General features: G+C 40.9%; 1 protein-coding gene across 1 annotated transcript in view; it reads right to left on the reverse strand.

The window, feature by feature from the left end:
- Positions 1–2,208: 2,208 nt before the first annotated feature.
- LOC121232763 (proprotein convertase subtilisin/kexin type 5-like) overlaps positions 2,209–25,707 on the reverse strand; it is a 306,293-nt gene continuing 282,794 nt past the window's right edge. Inside the window, exons 14-21 of the mRNA XM_041121183.1 lie at positions 25,182–25,325; positions 23,133–23,235; positions 22,392–22,585; positions 10,500–10,584; positions 7,705–7,802; positions 7,011–7,140; positions 5,860–5,975; positions 2,209–3,043 (exon numbers count right to left, since the gene is read on the reverse strand). Of these exons, the coding sequence (XP_040977117.1) occupies positions 2,928–3,043; positions 5,860–5,975; positions 7,011–7,140; positions 7,705–7,802; positions 10,500–10,584; positions 22,392–22,585; positions 23,133–23,235; positions 25,182–25,325 (986 nt within the window). The 3' untranslated portion in view covers positions 2,209–2,927. The remainder of the gene's footprint in view (positions 3,044–5,859; positions 5,976–7,010; positions 7,141–7,704; positions 7,803–10,499; positions 10,585–22,391; positions 22,586–23,132; positions 23,236–25,181; positions 25,326–25,707) is intronic.

Consider the following 25,707-nt stretch of genomic DNA (forward strand, 5'->3'; position numbering starts at 1 on the left):
GCGTCAAATATCTCTCCCGGCTTTACTATGAAGCCCCGTTGTATCATCCACTGGATGAGACTCGTGACTGGAGCCGTATGCACTCCACAGTCCACATCCCTGCCTACCGCCTTCAATACCTTAATAATTGTTCCGATGGATACCATCGTCACCGGCAGGATCGCCCCGAGGGCTCTCTTCCAATCGCCTGGCCAGACAAAACACTCGCACACTCCGCGTCCGCGTCGGGGTCACCACTTGTCGCACTTTCTCCGCTGCGACAATCTAGGGAAAACGACACATCGCCAGGGACTCGCCCTGGGGAGAAAACGGACCAACACAGATACTGTGGATCAAACCATTTCTCCGTTTATTAACTGCGCAACACTCGGTTATATATGTTTCTAGTATCTACTCACGCATAAGCCATTTGTTGATTGGTTAACATGTGCCGTTCACGCACTTAAACAATAGTCTAATTGGATAAAGTCTTCTAATCACGCGAATAGTTTCCTCCACCTGCATGCTGTCTTGCACTCTGTCTTCAGTCACGTCGCCCTCCTGTTATCAGTCAGGTATGCCCGACCTTGTTCTACTTTTTGTGCATTCTTCAGCAAGCTCATAATAATTGTGCCTTTGTGCAGTTAGTAAACTTACAACAGTTGTGCCTTGTGCAGTTTCCTTCGTCCTCCCACAATTTCTCCCACAAATTCTCCCACACTGCTCTGATAAATTCCACCACTTAAAAAAAACCCAAAACCTCAATAAACATCCCTACCTTCCCAATTTGTTTCAATTACTTGTATGTAGTATCAAAGTGCTCTATGCTGTAAAGCTATCTTTGCCCTTCACTAAAGATATTTTATTTATAGATTATCAACAGGAATTTAGGTTAATTTAATAGAAAACATAAAATATGGAATAACATTGATTTTGGACAGTATCAATTACAACAGAACTACTCTATTTTAGAAATAACAACTGAACATTTTCCACATGTACAGTATTTTTTTCAGTAAAAATGAATTTGGATTTAACAACGTGTCAGTTTTTTAAAAGAAAACAGCTATCAATTTCTTCCCTATAATAGCATTAGAGGCATTTGCAAGTATCCAAACAAATTCTTTACAATCCAATTCAATCTCAATTATGAATATATATCTTTATATATCTATAATATTAAACTTTGAAAGCATTAAGTTCTAGTTAATAATGTTGAGAAATGAGGCAGTAACAGCACAAATTAAATTCTCATAATTTTGAATGTCTATCAGGAAGTTTGCAATGTGCTTCACAGGTCCCTCCTGTCGTACAGAACCAGATGTGGGCTGTAATAGTGTATGAGCTCTTTAATAAAGGGGGCATATAATCTTTATAGGTTTGTATCCATTCATTTATAAAACTTCCAAAATAATTTTTGTGTCAAAAAACCAAGAGCCTCTTTATTTTCTAACATTTATATGCTTAAACACCAGCAATCTATTTTCTACTTGTGTGTCCTGGAAAGATAACAGAGAGAGACACTTTGTACGTTTTATGTATTTTCTCCCAAAACCAGTATTTTTGAAGTTCAATTTACTGTTTTCTGCTAAATGAATGGGTTTCAAACAGTATGCTAAGCAAAGCTTAGCAAGATGAAAATATATTAAATGGGAATTTGTACTGACAGCTGTGTACCTGGTAAAGAGAGAAACACAGGGGCCCGCTTCTCTTCCCACACAGACTGGTTTTACAGTGAGGTAACTCCATTGGCTTCAACAGGATTATTCCTGCTGAAATTGTTATTGGAAGTGGTTAAAAGCACTCAGGCCCATCATAACAAGATTGTTGCACCAAGAAAACCTTTGATTTATTGACCTATATGTAATTACTCCTGGAGATGTATTTGGCACAGCTCACTCACTTACAAATCCAGTCCTGTAAACATGTCCTGTCACATAGTCACACTGACATTTCTGTATGGGCACCATGAATAGCCCCACATGCCTGCAGAATCAGGTCCCTTGTTTTGTGAACATTACAAGATAACAGCACTCCTTACATGTTACCAATGTTTTCTGATTTTTTAGCATATACATTACTCTTGTTTATGCAAACCAAGAGGAACAGTATCTTTTGAATTTGTTCAAACAGGAACAATGGTGGGGTTTTTTTTAAAGTTTATTTGAAATAGCTTTGACAATTTAAAAATTGTCAAATTAATTAAATTTTTTTAATTGTCAAATAAAATAAAAATCCTAGCATATATGTCATTGAGCTAGCTGTCTAAAAATCAAATCTATATGACCAAAAAAACATTTTTTGCAAAGCATATATACATACTTCATGTGATACAAAAAAAAACCAGCACACAGTAGAGGAAGTAAAAAAGAAATGTGTTTAGAAATGATCTTTTGTTTGTAATACTGTTAAAAAAGGTGCAGAACTTAATCTAACAGTGTTTCTGATTACTTCAGGGACTCATTTCCTTAAGTTCCCCCATCTCTATATATAGCACAAAAAAGACTGATGAAAACATTTTTGTGTTATTTAGTTTTAATTCATGTAAACATGTGTTGCATTCTTGAAACACTCTTTAACCATCTTGAAGAGGAAACAAGTAGAAAAAAAAGGGAAGAAAAAGGACCTTCAAAAAAACAGGAATAATCCTAAAATTGACAGGAAATCAAATAATGACTTAAACTGTAATCTTGGCATCAAATGCTTTGGTCACACAGTAATGACTCTGATCCTGGATGCTCAGCTCTAAACACCCAGTTATTAAAGGTAGGCGTGTTGTAGTTTTTCCATTTAAGTTCCAACAAACAGTTCACCATCTCCCCAGACAGAGGAGGGAGAGAAAGAGGTGGCTTGCTTCCCCCCACGCCATTTCTTTTTTTTAACCTTTTTCAATAATATGGATTAATCTATATGTCTACAGGAGCAGCAGGACTCTGGGAGGTGTCAGTTCACCCCTTGTGTGTACATGTTCTGCAACACAGTTGCTGAAGCACTTTCCGCTGGCACAGATTGTTCTTTTTCACCAGCATACAGAATCCTCCCTCGGCCCAGGACTCTTCCGTGGCTTCCAGAGGGCAGTGATAAGAGAAGGAGGGGAAGTTGAAGATTTGGAGAGCATGTTGTGTACAATGGAGGAAGGTTTAATTGGTCAGACAGGCAGATTTGGTTGAAGATACCATTCAGGAGTAAGTAGGAAATTTGGTTCATCAAAAGGAATTTCAGTCAACAGCATTTTTTTTTCAGGAAGAAATATTGTGTGGTCCGACAGGGAATGATTGGCATCCATTTGTGAAAAGGAAAAATAGATTAGAAAGAGAATAATTAGAAAACAGTGATATTTACAGCAAAGGAGGTTTCTTTTCCCAGTTTTTATGAAACAAAAGAATAAAACAGTCAAATCACAGAAAAAGAATAAAACATTCTCAACAGAAATGCAAATCCTATAGAATGAGTTAGGTACATAATCAGTGCTTGATTGTCAGGCAGTGAAATGAGACCCTCCACACCTGCTAACTTACAGAAAAAAAAAAGACTTCTTTATTTTCCTTGGCTACCCTAGACTGTGGTGGGATCCAGTATGGTGCACTGCAATTGCCTTATGGCCCACATGCCAATGATCCCTTCCCATGGCAATTGCACAGGGAAGAGTGGGGGAAACAGCAGTGAGATGGAGCATTCTTGGTCTTGGGCAACTACACATGTATCCAAAGTAAGCATACAGGCCCATGAGTTGAGAAATAATGCAAGGTTGCACAACTTTGGTATAACCTCTCTGACTTGGATACTGCAGTAAAAACATTCAGTGCACAGGACCTCAATTCTGTTCAAGACTAAGTAGTTTTTTAAGACATCAATACATGGTATTTCTGTGCATTTTGCTCTAATGCCTCTTCATATCTGAATTCATATTCATCAACAGTATTTACACTAGGGGAAGAGCAGAGCATTTGCTTGCATGTGGCAAAAAAAAAGCACTATATAAAATGTCAAAGATAAAGGTGGGAATTTCAGGCATACAGACTTCCTTCACCTGAACTCTTTCTGCTGTACATAGACTAAGAAAGTAACTTCCACCCTCAGTGATATTTCTTTCTGCAAACTCTCTGGAGTCACTTGAGATTGTATGTTGTACTGTTTTTGGCTGGGATAGAATTAATTTTCTTCATAGTAGCTTGTATGGAGCTATGTTTCAGATTTGTGAACCAAAACAGTGTTGATGATAACATAGGGATGTTTTAACTATTGCTGAACAGTGCTTATAAAGTGTCAAGGCCTTTTCTGTTTCTCACTCTGCCCCCCCAGCGAGTAGGCTGGGGGTGCACAAGAAGTTGGGAGGGGACACAGCTGGGACAGCTGACCCCCAACTAACCAAAGGGATATTCCATACCATATGATGTCATGCTCAGCAATAAAAGCTGGGGGGAAGAAAGATGAAGGGGGGATGTTTGGAGTTATGGCATTTGTCTTCCCAAGTAACCATTAAGCATGATGAAACCTTGTTTTCCAGGAAATGGCTAAATACCTGCCTGCTGCTGGGAAGTACTGAATGAATGCCTTATTTTGCTTTGCTTGCACATGCAGCTTTGCTTTACCTATTAAACTGTCTTTATCTCAACCTACAAGTTTTCTCCCTTTTACCCTTCCAGTTCTCTCCCCCATCCCATTTGTGGGGAGAGTGAGTGAGTGAGCAGCTGTGTGGTGCTTAGCTGCCTTCTGGGGTTAAACCATAATACATGTACAAATGAGGACAGATTTATCCTAGCATATTAAATACCAAACTGACATGTCAAATGTTTGCACTACAGTATTGAATTGCAATATATTACTGAGACTGTGGTTGCCCAAAAGCTCATAACATTAAATTGCTTTTCATTTGTCCATCTATATCTGACCTTCTCTGGACTAGTTCTAGATTACAGTGACACTTTTTCTAATGTCCTGATATGAAAAGGTCTCATGACTGGTTTACTTCTGTACCTGTAATGTGACTTTACACTGGACAGGATACTTTTCAAAGTTTGAAGGCCTAAAAAAAAATCAGGAGCTGTAAAGGTCCACAGAAACAGGACTCAGCCCTGCCTCTTTTTTTTTTTTTTTTTTTTATAAAACTCTTATTACATCCAGATGGAGTGAGCTGGACCCAAGAGTCAATGTTAGCTTTTACTACTTTTGATGTTGGATATTTTTCACAGTTTTTAACACCAGGCTTTGTTCTGGTATGATTTTCCTGTTGAACTGTACTAGTTGGATTGCATCGACAAGTAATTCACATAGCAACACGTTTAGGGAACCATGACATTATCTAAGTGTTTGTATAACTGGGACGTTTGAAAGGAATGAATAGTAGTGAATAATTAAGCCAAACCTTTCCAGTAAGAATGATATCTTGGTTGCCTCAGAGAACTTGAAGAAAGTTCAAGTCTCTATCACAAATTGAGTGCTTCCTATTCGAAATCCTTTTTTTCCTCTTGCTACCCTTTCACATCATTCAAGCAATAGTACAGATACTTAAAATAATTTTTACTTATCAGCATTTTCACAGTTTAAAAATGGCAAAATAGATAAATGTGATTCTATTGACAGTACACTAGGGTCTTCATATAAAAATTCTTTTGAAAGCAATGACTTAAAAAACAGATAATGAAGGAAAAGTAGGTTGTTGTGGGGGGGGAATTATTTTTTGAAAATTCAGGTAAAGTGTGACTAATCCTATTAATACACACTAATGTAGTTTTCTCCTTTTCATAAACCTGAAAACATTAAGAAATAATGTTGACCTCAGATCAAGAATATAACAAAAGAAAGACTGAACCAACCCAATACATATAAAAGAAGAAGATGGAAGTGATAAAATGGATCTTTACAGAGAATAGCACTCACCATCCTTGCAGATTGTTCCCACTACGCAGACACCAGTGTCTAGGTTAAAGCCACTTGGACAGCTTGTACAGTTTCTGTCTCCTTGACCGCTGCAATCCAAACAGCTGGCATCACACCTGAAAGACAGCAGCAGAGGTTGGCCTTATGGCTACTCACCAAATGCAAGAGTTCCCAAGATACCTCTTGTTTACTGCAAAGGACTTGTTTGCTGTTTCCAACTGTATCAGCTGTTATAATAAATCGTAACAACAACAACCACCACCACCTACTCCTGCAACCTAGTCCTGCTTCTTTCTTCCAACCACTCTTTATTCACACTTTTTTTATTAAATAGATGCATTACTGTAGCATTTTGGAATTATGCAGAAGTAATCAACAAAAATATTAAATGGATTGTGTATCCATGCAAGGGATGAGCTCAAAACCACAGGATAGAAAAGACTGGCCTGCTGCCTAGTCCTTTCATCACCCTTCTGGCTGCATCATATTTTGTGTATTGATTGGGTTTTTTTGTGGAAAAATCTAACAAATTGTGATTCCGTTCCTGCCCTGAACTCAATGCAAGCCAATAATAAATTATTCCAAAGGGCCTGTAGTATTTGTTTAAGGAAAAACAACATAGAAAAAAATATGTCCCTTCCTTGTATAGCACAACCTTGTCCAAGACTTATCCACCCATTTGTACACTGAGTCAGATGAGCTATTCTGGACACCAGCCTGATATTATGTTTGTGTCTGTGCAGCTGAACAGCTGAAATGGTCCTTATGAACAGCAATTAACTTGCAGTTAAAAATCCAAGTTTGACTTTTTTGGTTTGTTATTCAGAAACACAGCTCCTCTGCTAGATCTGTAAATTCTACATTCCTAAGCATATCTACTCAGATTCTCACTACAAGCTTTTTAAAGTGAAGGACACACATATATGCACAAGAAAAAAAAACACTTTTAAAAGACCTGCATGAATATAATTGACATTAAAGTAAATAAATACCCTTTTCCTTCATTTGCTTAGTATGCAATATATTTTTCCTATTTTTTTGTCAGCAGTTTTATGTTCTCATAACTATTATTTATCTTTTCATACACAATAATAACTAATATGCTGCCAAACATTAGAGACATATATTAGCCACTGAAGAACTGATATTACCTTTTGCAGGTTTTGTATCTACTTTCAGTAGAGTGATCAAGGTAATAACCACTACTACAGGATTGCACACATCTTCCATCTTCCATAAAATAACCCTGTGTGCAGTTTATACAAGCATCTACTCCAGCACCTTAAACCAGAGAGAAAATACACTGCATTACTGGCTAGTTCCTACTATTGTCTAACAGACACCATCTCTAACTGTAACAAAATCTTATCATAATTTTAGAGGCCTTGTTCTACTTACCTTACTTCCTTTCTGCCGCTATGTATTGCAAACAGTAATATCAAGCAATAAAGATATATGGTTAGAATAAACTACATAATTTCAGAATAAACTACATAATTTCAGTATATCTTTTTCTGAAATAATAGGATATTGGTAGTTCTAAAGCTGTCACAAACTCTGTCAATCATTCCTTTTTTCCAGAAAGAAAATGGAGGGCATGATTGGAAATTCGAATGAGATCCATTAAAAGCAAAGAAATGAGTGTATGTGCACTTTCAACTAGAAAATGTAGATTTTCATATTAGCTGAAAGTCTGCCATACTTAAAATATATTAAAGAACTACCAAGAGAATAAAGATTTTACATGTCAGGAATCATGCTGTACTGAGACTATGTATAGTAAAATAAAATCAGAGGTAAAAATATAGAGGAAATAAAAAATGCAAATAAATGTCAGGGAGGTACCTGCACACGTCGCACAGGAATGGTGACACAGTTCACATTCCCTACCATTATGATATTTTCCTTCTTCACAGTGGATAGCACATTTGGTGCCATGCAAACTAGGAAAAAAAGCACAGTGCTTGAGCTCTGAGCAGATAACAGCAACAGAAGACAAGAAGCTCATTCACAAATCAGTAGTTCTCTTTTAATAAAAGAACAACTCAAATATTAGGGTTCACCAGCTACTTTCATTGGTCATATTTTATAAATTTAGAGATGGTAAACACTTCAAGTGGGAATGAAATGCAGTTTTGCTTATGGTGAAATACAACAGCTGTTTACAAAGTCATAGTAAATACTACCAAGTAGTAGAGGATGGAAAAAAATAAACAGTGCCAAAGAATACTGAAAAATCAGGCATGGAAAACACAATTGCCCATGAGGAATTTGGCAAAGGGGCAGCACCATTGCATTAAAATAAATGCTAAAGGACTTGCTAACAAGATCTCATGCTTGCTTCTCTTGAAAGACCAGCAGCATCTCCTGATACCATGCTACAGCACAGGCTAAGATTAGATTCACAATTAAGGTAATCACCTCTTTCTGCAATAGCAGTTTTCTTTCAAATCTCTTAACTGAATACTGATTCTGCATAGGTTGGGAGATTTGTCAAGATTACAGCTAGAGGTATTCTGCCTGCAGGCACTTTTGAGTGATAGTACAAAATAGCGAGTAACAGAAAAAAGGATAGCATAGAGTCACATTTCCACGCTTCTCTCTAAGTAGCTTAACTCTATCCCAGCTGAAATTAGGACATCATGTTATAAGGTGCCTAGAGCAGGGGGTGGTTCTTAAGCTAGGACTTCTCTGACATGTTTGCAATCTTCTGTGGAATCTCAGCTTTCATCCAATTTAGCCATATCTCTCAAAATTCCCTGTAGCTCTAGGGAGTACCACCCAAAGCGGGTGTTAATCTTTTACTGACTGGATCCAATAAAAGTTGTGTGTGCTCAGCACCACTGGAAACTTTCAGGAGTGCATATGATCCCAGTTTGGAAAGAAAAATAGTTTAAATTAGTAATTCAACAAATGCAGCAAAACCTGCTTGATTATTATTTTTCCCCAGCCACACATCCCAAAGTACTTTACAAGGCAGGTAGAATTATCATGTTTTTTACAGATGGAAAAAACTAATGATTTGCCCAAGTTTAGTTAATGGACTAATAACAGGATCAGAACTCAAATCCAGGTCTCCCAAGTCCCATCCAGTGCCCTGCCCATAGATAACTGCCAAGAAAGAGCAGCAAGTGTTGAACAACTGGGGAATATGAAATGCATGTCCTACAAGGCTCCATTTATTTGTCACACCCACACAGTATTCTTTATAAACATTACCCAAAACAGTCTCAGCTTGCTAATATTGCCCAAGAAAACATGAAATTTGGATTCTTCTCAGGTGTTTTTTTTTTCCTTCAGTTTCTTTTTCTCTTCTCATGCAGAATAGGCTTATCTCCTTTCTTCAGTGGTGCTACAAGCTAATGTTTGTGTTAGTTGACAGGGAAGTACATAATCTCATTTCCTGAGAAATAAAGAAAATGTGGGCATAGCTTTTTTTTAAGAGACCATGTCCTATGAAGTTGCAAAGTTGCAATCTTAGATCTTCTGATATATTTTGCATATTGTAGGAACTTCTAAATTGCTAATTTACTAATCTGATTTCTCAGATACACAGAACACCAGTGCTGAGTTTGTTAAAATTCTCTAAAATCTTAATATGGATTACAAATTTAATTCTACTTTAAGGGGGAAGTAGATACTCCTATTTCACAGAGAGTGTAAATAGACTGATGTTCTGATTTGATTCCATGCTTTCCTTCCCATTAGATCATACTTCCTCTTTAAAGGGTCACTTTTAAAAAAATAGGTATATTTGTAATAAGAATTTTGCAGGCACTTAAAAAAACCCCTAAATGCAACATAAATACAGAGAAATGAAAATTCCTTTACAAAATGTAAAGGAATCTAGCTATGGATGTTGTGGAAACAACATTCAGCTTTTACTAACTGAAAGATGAAAATCCACTTTGACAGAGGGTAAAAGCTCAATGTTAAAACATTCATAGAACACCTGTATTCTGAAAGAACCCCTACAGAGATTGAATACTGATTTCATATTTTTAGTGGCATAAAGCCAGCATGCAGTCCTTTATGACTTTCATAAGATTTTTGACCTTTGCTGCTTGGAACAAAAGATAATTCATTCATAAAGGAGCTTAAAATGCACACTGCTTCTTTGTGGACTTTATCTCTCAGTTTCAGGAATTATTAAGTCCTCCTACCAAGAAAAGACATCCACTGCTATTTAATATATGTGCACATTATATCGTAATAGAATTGAGCCTAAGATACTTGAGATAAATGAATGATTGGATGTATGAAGACATACAATAAAGACAAGAAAATAGTTTCTAACTATCACAGGAATGAATCAGAAGGATTAATACAGTTCACCAGCTCTACTTCTAAAATAATCCTCAGCTGCCACACTGTAGGTCAAAAAAAGGAAGAAATCAATTTTCCATATGACTGTGGCTTCTATTTTACTTGAAATGAAAGATCTTCTAAAAAATCCATTGTTAGCCATAATGGCACATAATGGCACAAGAAAAGACTATATTAAAATCTAAACAGCAATGGAACACATGAAATGAGGACCACTCAAGGTTAAATAGCTATGTAACTGTCTTTGTTATGTGTCCATAGACTCATAAGCCTCTTCAGGTATTTGTGTTTAGTTACATTCATCATTTCCTTACCTTAGGCCATGTGTGCATTCTGTGCAGATTTGGAATTCAACACATATCTTACAGTTTTCACTGCATTTTCGGCAAACAATCTTATCTACAAAGGAAAAAAAGAAAACAGCCCAGAAAACCCCAGTCAGTTATATTTCATAAAATTATATGGGTAAATTATTACATGACTTATTGCTTTCTAGCTTGACATCAGGAATAGAAGCAGCAAGCTACACTAAAATAGCTATATTCTGCTATCATTAGCTTTTCCCATCAAGCATCAAATGGTTTAAATTGTTTCTAAACATTTGAAGAAATAGTTGTACCCTTACAAAAAAAATCATGCTTTGAGGTTGATAAAAAACCTTCATAATTGTATTTAATGTAGATTAACTATTTATAATATGGAATTCAATAGTCTTTTCATATAGCAGCGATATACAGTGATGAATGCAAATGTGTTCCAGTAACCCTCTTGCAATTTACCTCTTAGGCCTTCCATACAAGCAACCTGTCCTGTCTTACCTGATTTGGTGTTCAAGGACACACCTGCACAAACACTTCTGATCTTAACAAAATGAAGACATAAATTACTTAAGACCTGCCTTTTCATCTCAAAAGCTCCCTACTTGAAGAGATCTCTCTCTCTTTCTGTCTTCAGACCTCCTTCCTTTTGAAATACTGTGGTGGGTTAGCCTTGGTTAACAGCCAAACTCTCACCCAGCTGCTCACTCACACCACACACCCCCCCAAGCAGGACAGGGGGGAGAAAATAGGAAGAACAGGAATGAGAATGCTCATGGATTGAGATAAAGACAGGGAGATCACTTACCAATTACCATTGCAGGCAAAACAGACTCGACTTGGGGAAAATTAATTTATTGCCAATTAAAATTAAACATTAATTACTAATTCAGATAGTGGGAATCAAAAAGACAAACATTAAAACAACACCTTTCCTCCCCCTTTTCCCAGGCTCAACTTCACTCCTGACTCCTCTATTACCCTGAGCAGCATGGGGGGGGAGTGGGGGTGGGTGTTATGGTCAGTACATAGCAGTCTCTCTGATGTTCCTTCTTTCCCACACTTTTATTCTGCTCCAGCACAGGTTCTCCACAGGCTGTAGTCCAGTCAGGAAAATCTGCTCTGGTGTGGGTTCTCCATAGGTGGCAGTTCCTTCAGGAATATCCATCTGCTCTGGCATCAGTCCTCCATGGGCTGCACAAAATATCTGTTCCACCATGGAGCACCTCCTCCTCCTCTGACATTGGTGTTCCCTCTGTTGTATCTCACTCTTTTTGTTCTCTCTTCCTCTTACCATCCAGCATTTTCTACCCTTTCTTAAATATGTTTTCACAAAGTTACCATAAACTTTGCTGATTGTCTCAACTTTGGCCTGTGGTGGGGTCATTGCCCAGCCAGATGGAACCAGCTGTGTCTAGCACAGGGCAGCCCCTTACCTCTTCCCACAGAAGCCACTCTGGCAGCCAGTCACTACCAAAACCTTGCCACATACACCCAATACAGTTGCAGTGCCATGTACCCCTCTGAGAAATAAAACTTGATGTTCGTATTTAATCCTAAATTTTCATCTATCCACCTGGATTGGGTGGAAGGGAATTACTTTCACTGTAGTTTTCCACAGTGAAAATGGAAAAAAACCCTAGTACCTGCTCTTGCTAACCCTTGAAAATGAACACACAGTTTCATGATACAGAAAGCAAAAAGGCATCCAGTTGAATAAAGCTCTCAAGCACATATTTATCTTTTAATCGTGTGTCTAAAGCTAACTAAAGTCAGTGGAATTTAAGCACATGAATGAATATATCTCTAAGTATTTTTGTTAGCTAAAGATGGAAATTAAACACAGGCACTCTACTTGGCAACCACAGGAGGAAACTGAAGCCAGGTGTCTCACATGGCAGACAATTACTGCTCTTGGATAATCACATCACGGCAGTTACTTAAGTATGCCAGAAATATATTTACAAGCACTTTTTACATCTGAGGACTCTATTTTTTTTTTACAGTACCAGTTCAGTGGCCATGCAGGATTTTTCATCTGTCTCTTCTATGTGCACAAGGTCTTGATGGTGCCACAGCATTTAAGTATGGGGGAATGTCCTGGTTTCAGCTGGGATACAGTTAATTGTCTTTCTAGTAGCTGGTACGGTGCTATGTTTTTGAGTTCAGTATGCGAAGAATGTTGATAACACTGATGTTTTCAGTTGTTGCTAAGTAACGTTTAGTCTCAAGTCAAGGATTTTTCAGCTTCTCCTGCCCAGCCAGCAAGAAGGCTGGAGGGGTACAAGAAATTGGGAGGGGACACAGCCAGGGCACCTGACCCAAAGTGGCCAACAGGGTATTCCATGCCATGTGACATCACATCCAGTATATAAATTGGGAGAAGTGGGGGTGGGGGGATCGTCGCTCGGGGACTAACTGGGCATTGATCGGCGGGTAGTGAGCAATTGCATTATGCATCATATGTATATTCCAATCCTTTTATTATTGCTGTTGTCATTTTATTATTGTTATCATTATCATTATTAGTTTCTTCTGTTCTGTTCTATTAAACCATTCTTATCTCAACCCACGAGTTTTACTTCTTTTCCCCAATTTATACCCCCATCCCACTGGGTGGGGGGGAGTGAGTGAGCGGCTGCGTGGTACATAGTTGCTGACTGGGGTTAAACCACGACAGTCCATTTTGGCGCCCAACGTGGGCCACAAAGGGTTGAGATAACTACAAACCTGACCAGAGCTTGTTAAAACAAATTTGTTACAAGCATTCATTGTATTGGTCTAATAGTCGCTGGTCACTATGTCGATTTATGTGGTTCAGCTCTTGTTTAAGGTTAAACTATTAAAGAAGATCACCCAGAGATCTGCCCCGAGGCTGGGTAATCATGAGTGGCAGGGTGTGTGGGGTAGTATGGGCAAGTACCTAGAACAGTGGGCACCTCCAATGTTTTGGAAATTCACCCCTGAACAAGTGCAGAATCCAGAAGAACTAGTAAAATATTTGGAAAAGTTATGCTGTCGCCCTGGCAACTCCAGAGAGACACAAATCACTGCAACATGCTGGGGCCTGGCCTATGCCTATAGAGCCCTGTTCAACACCACTCAGTGCCCTCAAGGGGAAGAGAAGGTCTCTGGATCTAACAACAAGACGACAGGCACTGCGGCTACCCAAATCTCAGCAAGCAGTACTGCAACTGAACCAGCAGACCAACCTGCACCAGTATCAGTTGCCCCCATACAGAAGAAGACATATACAAAAAAATCAGTTCGCTTAGCGAAGGAGGAAGGTGAACCAGGGTCATCACGGGAACAGGAGGAAGAGGCAGAACCAGAGGTAATAACCCGGTCCCTATCCTTGAGTGAGCTGCGGGATATGCAAAAAGATTTCAGTCACCGTATAGGTGAGCATATTATCACCTGGCTCCTCCGATGCTGGGACAATGGGGCTAGTAGCTTGGAATTAGAAGGTAGGGAAGCCAAGCAGCTGGGATCACTTGCCAGGGAAGGTGGCATTGACAAGGCAATTGGAAAAGGAACACCAGCCCTCAGCCTCTGGAGGCGACTCCTGTCAAGTGTGAAGGAAAGGTACCCCTCAAGGAAGATGTTATATGTCAATCAAGCAAGTGGACCACCATGGAAAGAGGTATCCAATATCTGAGGGAATTAGCTGTGCTAGAGACAATTCATGATGACCCGGACAACCCACAATTACCCAAAGATCCAGATGAAGTCCAATGTACACGACCCATGTGGCGGAAATTTGTATGGAGCGCACCATCGTCCTATGCCAACTCACTGGCAATAATGACCTGGAAAGACGAAGACGCACCGACAGTGGATGAAGTGGCTCGCCAACTCCGTCAATAAGAAGAAAAATCTCTCCTCCTCCCTACAAGCCTGCATTTCGGCTGTGGAGAAGCTGTCCGAGGATGTCCAGCAAATCAAAGAGGATATGTCCTATTGCCCACCTGTAAGGACCAATGTCTCAGCTATTAGGAGTGAGCGCTCCTCTGCCCAAGAGAGAGAATATAGAAGGTACACACCACAAGGTGCCCTGTGGTTTTACCTATGTGATCATGGAGAGGACATGAGGAAATGGGATGGAAAACCTACCTCAGTCCTAAATGCACGGGTACGTGAGCTGCGAGGAAAAACCACCACAACAGGGGATTCTAACAGGAAAAATGCTGCTCCAGTTTCCAAACAGAGTAGAAGGGCTGATTTATTTCTGATCCTCTTGAAGGGACTTCTGAGCCAATTTTACGAGAAGTGTGTAATGGATACTCTGGCCAGAATTAGAGGGGTCCTGCCTCCATCCAGGTGGAGGAAAGAGATAACTGGGTCTATTGGACTGTGTGGATTCGATGGCCTGGCACGTTAGACCCACAGGAGTACAAGGCTCTAGTAGACACAGGCGCACAGTGTACTCTAATGCCATCAAGTTATACAGGGGCAGAACCCATCTGTATTTCTGGTGTGACAGGGGGATCCCAAGAGTTAACTGTATTGGAGGCTGAAGTAAGCCTAACTGGGAACGAATGGCAGAAACACCCCATTGTGACTGGTCCAGCGGCCCTGTGCATCCTTGCATGGACTACCTCAGGAGAGGGTGTTTAAAGGACCCGAAGGGGTATCGATGGGCTTTTGGTATAGCTGCCTTGGAGACGGAGGGCACTGAACAGCTGTCTACCCTGCCTGGTCTCTCTCAAGACCCTTCGATTGTGGGGTTGCTGAAGGTTGAAGAACAAGTGCCAATTGCTACCACAATGGTGCACCGGTGGCAATATCGCACCAACCGAGACTCTCTGATTCCCATCCACAAGTTGATTCGCCAACTGGAGAGCCAAGGAGTGATCAGCAAAACTCTCTCACCATTTAATAGTCCCATATGGCCAGTGCGAAAGTCTAATGGGGAGTGGAGACTAAACAGTTGACTATCGTGGCCTGAATGAAGTCACGCCACCACTGAGTGCTGCTGTTCCAGATATGCTAGAACTTCAATACGAACTAGAGTCAAAGGCAGCAAAGTGGTATGCCACAAGTGACATTGCTAATGCATTTTTCTCAATCCCTCTGGCAGCAGAGTGTCGTCCACAATTTGCCTTTACTTGGAAGGGTGTCCAGTACACTTGGAATCGGTTGCCCCAGGGGTGGAAACACAGCCCCACCATTTGCCATGGACTAATCCAGACTGCACTGGAAAAAGGTGAAGCTCCGGAACACCTGCAATACATTGATGACATCATCGTATGGGGCAACACGGCAGAAGAAGTCTTTGAGAAAGGGAAGAAAATAATCCAAATCCTTCTGAAAGCTGGTTTTGCCATAAAAGAAAGTAAGGTCAAGGGACCTGCACAGGAGATCCAGTTTTTAGGAATAAAATGGCAAGATGGACGTCGTCAGATCCCAATGGACGTGATCAACAAAATAGCAGCTATGTCTCCACCGACCAATAAAAAGGAAACACAGGCTTTCTTAGGTGTTGTGGGCTTTTGGAGAATGCATATTCCAAATTACAGTCTGATTGTAAGCCCTCTCTATCAAGTGACCCGGAAGAAGAACTATTTTAGATGGGGCCCTGAGCAACAACAAGCCTTTGAACAAATTAAACAGGAGATTGTTCATGCAGTAGCCCTTGGGCCAGTCCGGGCAGGACAAGATGTTATAAATGTGCTCTACACTGCAGCTGGGGAGAATGGCCCTACCTGGAGCCTCTGGCAGAAAACACCTGGGGAGACCCGAGGCCGACCCCTGGGGTTTTGGAGTCGGGGATACAGAGGATCCGAGGCTCGCTATACTCCAACTGAAAAAGAGATATTGGCAGCATATGAAGGAGTTCGAGCCGCCTCAGAAGTGGTTGGTACTGAAACACAGCTCCTCTTAGCACCCCGACTGCCAGTGCTGGGCTGGATGTTCAAAGGGAGGGTCTCCTCTACACATCATGCAACTGATGCCACATGGAGTAAGTGGATTGCACTGATCACACAGTGAGCTCGCATAGGAAACCCCAGTCGCCCAGGAATTTTAGAAGTGATCATGGACTGGCCAGAAGGCAAAGATTTTGGAATTTTGCCAGAGGAGGAGGTGACACGGGCTAAAGAAGCCCCGCTGTATAATAAACTGTCAGAAAATGAGAGGCAATATGCTCTGTTCACTGACAGATCCTGTCGCATTGTGGGAAAACATCAGAGGTGGAAGGCTGCTGTATGGAGTCCTACACGACAAGTCGCAGAAACTGCTGAAGGAGAAGGTGAATCAAGTCAATTTGCAGAGGTGAAAGCCATCCAGCTAGCGTTAGACATTGCTGAAAGAGAGAAGTGGCCAGTGCTCTATCTCCATCCTGACTCATGGATGGTGGCAAATGCCCTGTGGGGGTGGCTACAGCAATGGAAGCAGAGCAAGTGGCAGCGCAGAGGTAAACCCATTTGGGCTGCCGCACTGTGGCAAGATATTGTGTCCCAGCTAGAGAATCTGGTTGTAAAAGTATGTCATGTAGATGCTCACATACCCAAGAGTTTGGCCACTGAAGAACATCAAAACAACCAAAAGGTGGATCAGGCTGCCAAGATTGAAGTGGCTCAGGTGGACCTGGACTGGCAACATAAGGGTGAGCTATTTATGGCTCTGTGGGCCCATGATACCTCAGGCCATCAGGGAAGAGATGCAACATATAGGTGGGCTCGCGATCGAGGGGTGGACTTGACCATGGACACTATTGCACAGGTTATCCATGAATGTGAAACCTGTGCTGCAATTAAGCAAGCCAAGCGGTTAAAGCCCCTGTGGTATGGAGGGCGATGGCTGAAATATAAATATGGGGAAGCCTGGCAGATTGACTATATCACACTCCCACAAACTCGCCAAGGCAAGCGCCATGTGCTTACAAGGGTGGAAGCAACCACCGGATGGCTGGAAACATATTCTGTACCCCATGCCACTGCCCGGAACACTATCCTGGGCCTTGAAAAGCAGGTCTTGTGGTGACATGGCATCCCAGAAAGAATTGAGTCAGACAACGGGACTCATTTCCGAAACAACCTCATAGACACCTGGGCCAAAGAGCATGGCATTGAGTGGGTGTATCACATCCCCTATCATGCACCAGCCTCTGGGAAAATCGAACGATACAATGGACTGTTAAAGACTACACTGAGAGCAATAGGGGGTGGAACCTTCAAACATTGGGATACACATTTAGCAAAAGCCACCTGGTTAGTCAACACCAGAGGATCTGCCAATTGGGGTGGCCCTGCCCAGTCAGAACTTTTACGTACTGTAGAAGGGGATAAAGTCCCTGTAGTGCACATAAAAAAATATGTTAGGGAAGACAGTCTGGGTTACTCCTGCCTCAGGTAAAGGGAAAGCCATTCGTGGGATTGCTTTTGCTCAGGGGCCTGGGTGCACTTGGTGGGTGATGCGAGAAGATGGGGAAGTTCGATGTGTGCCTCAAGGGGATTTGATTTTAGGTGAGAATAGCCAGAATTAACCTGTATGATATTAGTTGCTATATAACCCTGCTACTGTATGTTATCATTACTATAATTGTTATATGCTATATCCATTGTATTAGAGTAAGAATCACTTAGATCAAGCAAGAATGAACTGTGATAAAACTGAGCGAAGCGCAGTAGTGATGGAACCAGAACTGACTCCAGCATGCAACAATCCAACGGTGCACACCATCCTCCTGCTGCGTCCAATGTCACCTGCTCATCACACCACACTGAAGCCCAATCCTGCTCTGCCGACTGAGAGGGCTTTGCACCATCCCTCCTGCCCAGAAAGACTGGTATGACAGATGGAGCCCAGAGTCAGGAACTAAATGAACTCAATGAACATTTTATGAACATGACCCATAAACTAAAGGAATGATATCTCTGTGTGTGTATACATATATATATCATTGTCTATATATCTCAAAGGGACGGAAAAGGTGATGATGATTGACCAGGATGTAGCTGAACGTATGGGAACTGAGCATGACATCTATGGTATAGAATAAGGGGTGGATACTGTCCTGGTTTCAGCTGGGATAGAGTTAATTGTCTTCCTAGTAGCTGGTACGGTGCTATGTTTTGAGTTCAGTATGAGAAGAATGTTGATAACACTGATGTTTTCAGTTGTTGCTAAGTAGTGTTTAGACTAATGTCAAGGATTTTTCAGCTTCTCCTGCCCAGCCAGCGAGAAAGCTGGAGGGACACAAGAAGTTGGCACAGGACAGAGCCAGGGCAGCTGACCCAAGGTGGCCAACAGGGTATTCCATACCATGTGACGTCCCATCTAGTATAGGAACTGGGAAGGGGGGGGGCGGGGAATCACCGCTTGGGGACTAGCTGGGTGTCGATCGGCGGGTGGTGAGCAATTGCACTGCGCATCATTTGTACATTCCAATCCTTTTATTAGTGTTATCATTATTATTATTAGTTTCTTCTTTTCTGTTCTATTAAACCGTTCTTATCTCAACCCACGAGTTTTACTTCTTTCCCCGATTTTCTCCCCCATCCCACTGGGTGGGGGGGGGGGGAGTGAGTGAGGGGCTGCGTGGTGCTTAGTTGCTGGCTGGGGTTAAACCACTACAGTCTGTTCAAATCACCCCTAATCACCAAAAATGAGGGGCTCAAAAAAATACAGCTTTGGTTTTGTTTCAATTGGACTGTGTAAGTGGCTAACCCTACTCAAATGTGATGCCTTACAGTTACCCTAACCAAGAATTTCAGAAGGACACTGGGATTTTGGATAGCCAAGCAAGACCATTTTAGATAGGTCTGTTATTTGTATTAGCATTCAGAAAGTACCCTCTAAAAACTGAGGCTCCTTAAAGATATCTCCAATGTAAAATGGTATAAGCTGCATTGATAGTGAGAACTACCACATAGCTATATTAGATTTCTCACGTAGAGAAAGTTTTGGAGTAGACTCTATATAGATATACACAGATGCTTTGAACGCCAAAGAAACCCAGTTAACACATACGCTGGTTTCATTAGACACACCTAAAACTTTTTTTAGATTAATCTAGTCTAGCATACAAATGCTTATCTATCTCCTCTGACTGTAGTGTTATCATAAAATTTCAATTTCTCCAGCAGCCACATTCAATCACAGATTATGTAGGGGGAAACCAAACCAGCCAGTGCATTTACAGCAAACGTGCAGGTCCTAGATTTCAGCAGTACCTTTGAGTTCATGTCTTGTGCAAGTTTATCTAAGTTTTACAGCATTTCTGCTATCAGGAAGGCTAAATGATTTGGCAGATTACAAGCACAGCAAATAGCAAAGATTAGGTAAAAGACTAGGTGATGTATGTAAATCAGTCTATTTGACACCACAGTTATATATGCAATGAAGTGAATGAACTCTGCTAACAGAGCACTATCTGATAAAGAGAACGCTCCTTGTGGGTATTTAGTGTTTAATCCCATGATAATGGTTTGCCCTGGTTTGTTGAGGCAACATCAGACAGCATCTGGCTGGAGGTGTTTTGGGTTTGTGTGGCAGGGTTTTTGGTAGCAGGGGAGGGGCTGCAGGGGTGGCTCCTTGTGTGGATTGTCCGGCTCATAGTTAGCAAACGAGTTTCACCATGTCTAGTGCACACAGGTGACTCGTGGGGGGTTACAAAAGCGACCCAGCCTTGGGTTGCCTTGAGGCCCTGTCTCTCTGCAGAGACGACTCACGGGGAGCCGTGTAGACAGCTTAGCCCTGGGTTGTCTGATAAACCCTAAACTAAACAGGGCAGTGGCTGCACCATTCAAAGAACCAAAACCTGAACTGAGCCTTGAAGTCCCTTAGCAAATAGTATGCCCTGAGTCTCAATCCAACCACTATTCAGTTGTTGAGGAAGCAAGGTAAAAAAAACCCCAAAAATGGAGGGTTTCAGCTTCAGTTTCAAATGACAACCTTGTGTATTCAAACAATCACAGACCAACAAATGAAAGATAAGGGGAAACTCCACTCAGATATACATAATCCATTTAGGCCTATATCATAATCCACTCAGACATAGTCATACACACCATTCCACAAGTCAGGGGATAAAAACCCCAAGATCCAGGTTGGAAATGGGGGAGTCACTTCTCTAACTATGCAGTTGGCTTGCGAAGGAAACCCTTCCCCCCCCCTTGATCGGGATGCTGGTTGAGGTAACTTCCCTGGGATTGAGAGCCCTTACCTGGAGGGGTAAGTGAATATTGTTTATGCTTTAAGTTTGTAAATGCGTTTGTGGTTGTCTGTGAATCGCTTGTGGTTGTAATAGTGTACTACTCTTGCTTTAAAAATTGCAATAGTGCATTCCTCCATTGTATCTGTAAAACCTGCAATAGTGGTGTGTTAAGTCTGTAAGTGAAGTTCAAATAAGCCGTTTGCTTGAACCTTGCAGTTAAGTCCTTTTCCGTCACACTCCTGTGAGAAGCTGCTAGAAGCTTTCCCAGCTCCAAGTTGGATGCACCTCTGACCAAGGCTGATCCAATCAGCAACAGTGGTAGCGCCTCTGGGAGAACAGATTTAAGAAGGGGAAACTACAGTGGCGGAGGAGATTGGAATGTGAGAGAAACACCTACACAGACAGCCAGGGCAGTGAAAAAGGAGGGGGAGGAGGTGCGCTGGGAGAGGTGATGCCCCTGCAGCCCGTGGTGAGACAGCAGGCTGTCCCCCTGCAGCCCATGGAGGACCCCATGCTGGAGCAGGTGGATGCCCCCCAAGATGGCCGTGACTGCATGGGAAAGCCCGCGCTGGAGCAGTTGGTGACTGAAGATCGGCCAGCAGAAAGGACCTATGCCTGAGAAGTTCATGAAGGACTGCAGCCTGTGGGAGGGACCCCATGGTGGAGCAGGGGACAAGTGAGGAGTCCTCCCCCTGAGGAGGAAGGAGCAGCAGAGACAATGTGTGGTGAGCAGTTGCACCGTGCATCACTCTTTTTGTATATTCTTTCATTAGTACCGTTGTTGTTGTTGTTGTAACTTTTTTTTTGTGTTGTCCCAGTAAACTGCCCTTATCTCAACCCTCGAGGTTCTGGGTTTTTTTTTCCTTTTCTCTCCTCCGTCTCCCCCCTATCCCACCGGAGGGGGGCGGAGGAGTGAGCGAGCGGCTGCGTGGTCCTTTGTTACCGGCTGGGCTGAAACCACAACAGCCAACAACAAGGCTGGAGGGGCACAAGAAGTTGGGAGGGGACACAGCCAGGGCAGCTGACCCAAAGTGGCCAACGGGGTATTCCATACCATGTGATGTCACATCTAGTATATAAACTGGGAGAAATGGGGGCGGGGGGATCGCCGCTTGGGGACTAACTGGGCGTTGATCGGCGGGTGGTGAGCAATTGCACTGTGCATCATTTGTACATTCCAATCCTTTTATTATTACTGTTGTCATTTTATTAGTGTTATCATTACTGGTTTCTTTTTTTCTGTTCTATTAAACCGTTCTTATCTCAACCCATGAGTTTTACTTCTTTTCCCAATTCTCTCCCCCATCCCACTGGGTGGGGGGGAAGTGAGTGAGCGGCTGCGTGGTGCTTAGTTGCTGGCTGGGGTTAAACCGCGACATGGGGAATGCCTCATGTTCAGAATTTGGGTGCTGCCCATCCCTTTCTGGAGTAGTGGTAACCAATTCTGTCCTACAGCTGACTTGTTCTTGAACTGCCCTTGTTCTGCTACTGTTACTCCCAGCCACAAGCAGAAAAGATATCCTACCACAAGGCATGATTTTTAAAATCTAGGCAGATTCCAGCTTAATTTTTGAGGACGTTATTGATCACACTTGGCATCTAACAACTTAAGAGAAGTAGGATAAGAGATAAATACATCAACATACACCTTCCTTGCTTGTAAGTATTCCAGCAACCTTCCCAGACCAAATTCTGTAGCCCACAATAAAGAAACAATAAGGAATACTAACTCTTATCCAGGTAAAACCCAAGGGGGCAGTTGGTAATACAGCTATTGGTTACTTCATTCAGGTAGTAGCCAGATTTACAGGTCATGCACTGGTCACTGTGGCTTCCAACACAGGTTTCACAATTGGGTGAGCATTTTTTACAGCGTTTCTTGTCTGCATTGTAGTGACCAGGTGGGCAGGTTGAAACACAGATTCTGCAGACAGCAGGGAAGAGAAAGTATAGTTGTTAATGAAATAGCCTGCCACCAAATTCCTGGACCATGACTGCAAAGCAGAAATATTTCTCAGCATTCCTGCTTTTCTAATGATCACATGTTTACTAAAATGTAATCCTCCCAAGCATTGCATCAATCTGCCTCTTGTCTTATCGGCTGTTTTGTTTTCCTACAGCATATGCTATCTCATGGCAAATGCCTTGTCAGAGAATCATATGGTATCATTTTTAACCATCTACATCTCTTCCTATCTTGTACAAACTCAGTCACAGAAACTGTAGTAGCTATCACAGTTATATATATAGCCACCTTATGAAAAATAATCAAGAGATGAGGAAATAATCAGGGAAGGGTGTTTGAAAGCCATACTTTAAATTCTGATTAGCTTTTTTTTTCCAACTCCTAAGAAAAATTGTCAAATTCAGAGGAAAATAAATTATCCATGACTGCAGCAAAGAGAAGAGGAAAGGAATTTATGATATACACCAAGGAATCTACGAAGTAAAGATTTTTCTCTTGGTCCTACCGTGTGTTGTTCTTAGATTTGTAGTAGTAGTGCAGACAGTCAGTACAATGATCAGGTCCTGGCCCATCACACCCTACTTTACTGCATTCTGCATTGCAGGGACCTATAATAAAATCAAAAATCCGGGGGGGGGGAACACTTCTCATTCAGTGCTTAGTACCCTTTAAAACACAGTATTTTAATGCAGAATGCAATTACTCTGTTTCCCTATGTGATCTGAAGTCCAAATAGTAATTTGGCTCCACTGAAAAGAGGATTTTAGTATCTGAAGACTTTTGCAGATCTGGGCCTCAATAACTACCCACAGTGATTTATAATATTTTAGCAAGTATGGTATCAACTATAGAATCTATCAGAAACTATTTCTGGATCCAAACATATGCTTTCTTAATGAGTAACAAATAATTCTGATTTTTATTCAGAGATGTTCAAAGGCTTCTGGAATTCATAATAAGGAATGATTAGCTACATCATTGTCACAAACAGGTCAACATAAATGACAAATAACATGATTAGCGGCTACTCTGGTTACTAAGTGGGTGACAATTGGTCCAGGCAGCTACCACAACCAAAGTGAACCACCCCCCAGGGTCCGGACTATCTTCCCTCTGTGCTGCTACATGCCTTAGCTAATTAATCTTCCATCTCACCTGAATCTCATGTTTACAGTTTTCAAATAGGTCCTTCCAGCTAAGGGAGGAGAGGACTGTTGACTCCTGCCTTTACATATGGGGAACAGGGCATGCGGGTAAACTCATAACTATTTTAGGATCATTGCTCTCTGGTGAATGAAATGCTTTGAGTTTGCCAGCCTCCTCGAGATTCCTCTTAACATCAGGCAAACTTGACATAAAGTGAGTTTGTTTCATACAACAAAAGCATAAGAAGTTAGCAATCATCAGAGATACAAGTTACATGTTGGTATTATAGCACATGTGCAAGCTGAGGTAACTGTCTTTAGGTGATTCATATACTTCCCTAGAGCTGGGATCCACTCTTTTACATTAAATCTCAAACCCTGCTCTTCACTTTCCCTGCAATAAACAGCCAAGGCTCTGAATCTCTCTCCCAACTCTGTAATTTCTGTTAACCTATTTTCTCCATCTTCCCCTTCTACAGTATGGTGGTGATGACTGAAATAGACACCAGAGAAAGACATCTATCCAGTCCATGCCTGAATAGCTCTCTTCCTTCCAAATGTTTTTTTTCCTTCTAAAACCTTTCTATGGAAAACAGCAGAGATGTATAAGATAATGTTATACATATATATGTGTTTGTGTGCATGTATATATATTTATATATACATATATAAAAACCAGTGTTCTTCATAGTATGTTAACTGTACTGTAAAATTCTATAACTCTATGCTTACAAACTCATAAGGGTAAAATATAAATATAAAACTTTAAATAAAGAAACAAATAATTCTCATCTTAAGAAACAGTTTCACTTAACTCCCACTACTCCCATCCCCCATGAGAAAATCCTGATGTAACTTTTTTTTTAGTAGACATTGTCAGCACCATGTTTTAGCCTCAGAATATTAATTTTTCTATATATAATTACTATAAATTCTGCATAATTATTATCAGTTGTGCCACTGCAATTCTAACTAATTAAATGAAATATAAATATAAATTTATTCTTCTAGTCAGAGAAAATCCATGAAAGGTTCATTATATTGATTATGGATATTGTCTCTGTTTGACTAATATTAGTTATTTAATTTAAAATAAATTAATTAGTTTATTTTAGTATTTCAGCACCATGTAATTATTTCCCAGGCAAGAAAGACCACAGACTCTGCTGTGGGATCAGAATCCTAGTCTTGAATTAATGCAAAAAGACCAAGAGGCACAAAATGTAGAAGAGGGAACATATCAAGCAAGCAAGCCAGGAGTCTTGACAATATCTGATCATATATTGACAATACAAAGTCCTATGACAGTAACATTTTATATATACAGAGTCTCAAGTTACTCCTTCAACCCATTATGCATTCAATAAATGCACAATCAGAGTAAATGAATGATACTTCAAAGAACATACCTGAATAGTCATCTGTTCCATAATCTTCTGTAGGGTCTTCGAGCAGACTAGAGTGCACTCTTTCCACTTTTGGAAAATCATTTCTTGGTGAGTAAGGCTGGATGGATGTTCCATACAGTACTAAGGACCATTCTTTCAATTTGCCTAGAAGTTAAATATTTAAAATCTAGTTTTAGAAACCATTCATATGGTTTTCAGCAAGGTGAGATTTTGCTCCAGATTTCACTTTCCCTCATAACATTAATTATCCAGTTATTATTATTTGAGATCTTTTAGCTAACTAGCTATATATAATAAATAAAAATAAAAAAGGATAAATTATAATTCTGACTTAAGGAAGGGGTTACATTTCGTTTAATACTCAAGAGTATTTTTCATTGGCTAACAGGATATATCTTGATGGATATGAAACAATTTCTTTTAAAATTTCCACATGCCAATATCCCCTCCCAAACCAGCATAATTTTTTATTTATTTGGCCTAGTGATTTGGCAGATATATCCTGCATTGTCTGTGTTAGTCACTA

Source organism: Aquila chrysaetos, chromosome W (genome assembly GCF_900496995.4).
Source record: "Aquila chrysaetos chrysaetos chromosome W, bAquChr1.4, whole genome shotgun sequence".
Lineage (NCBI taxonomy): Eukaryota > Metazoa > Chordata > Aves > Accipitriformes > Accipitridae > Aquila > Aquila chrysaetos.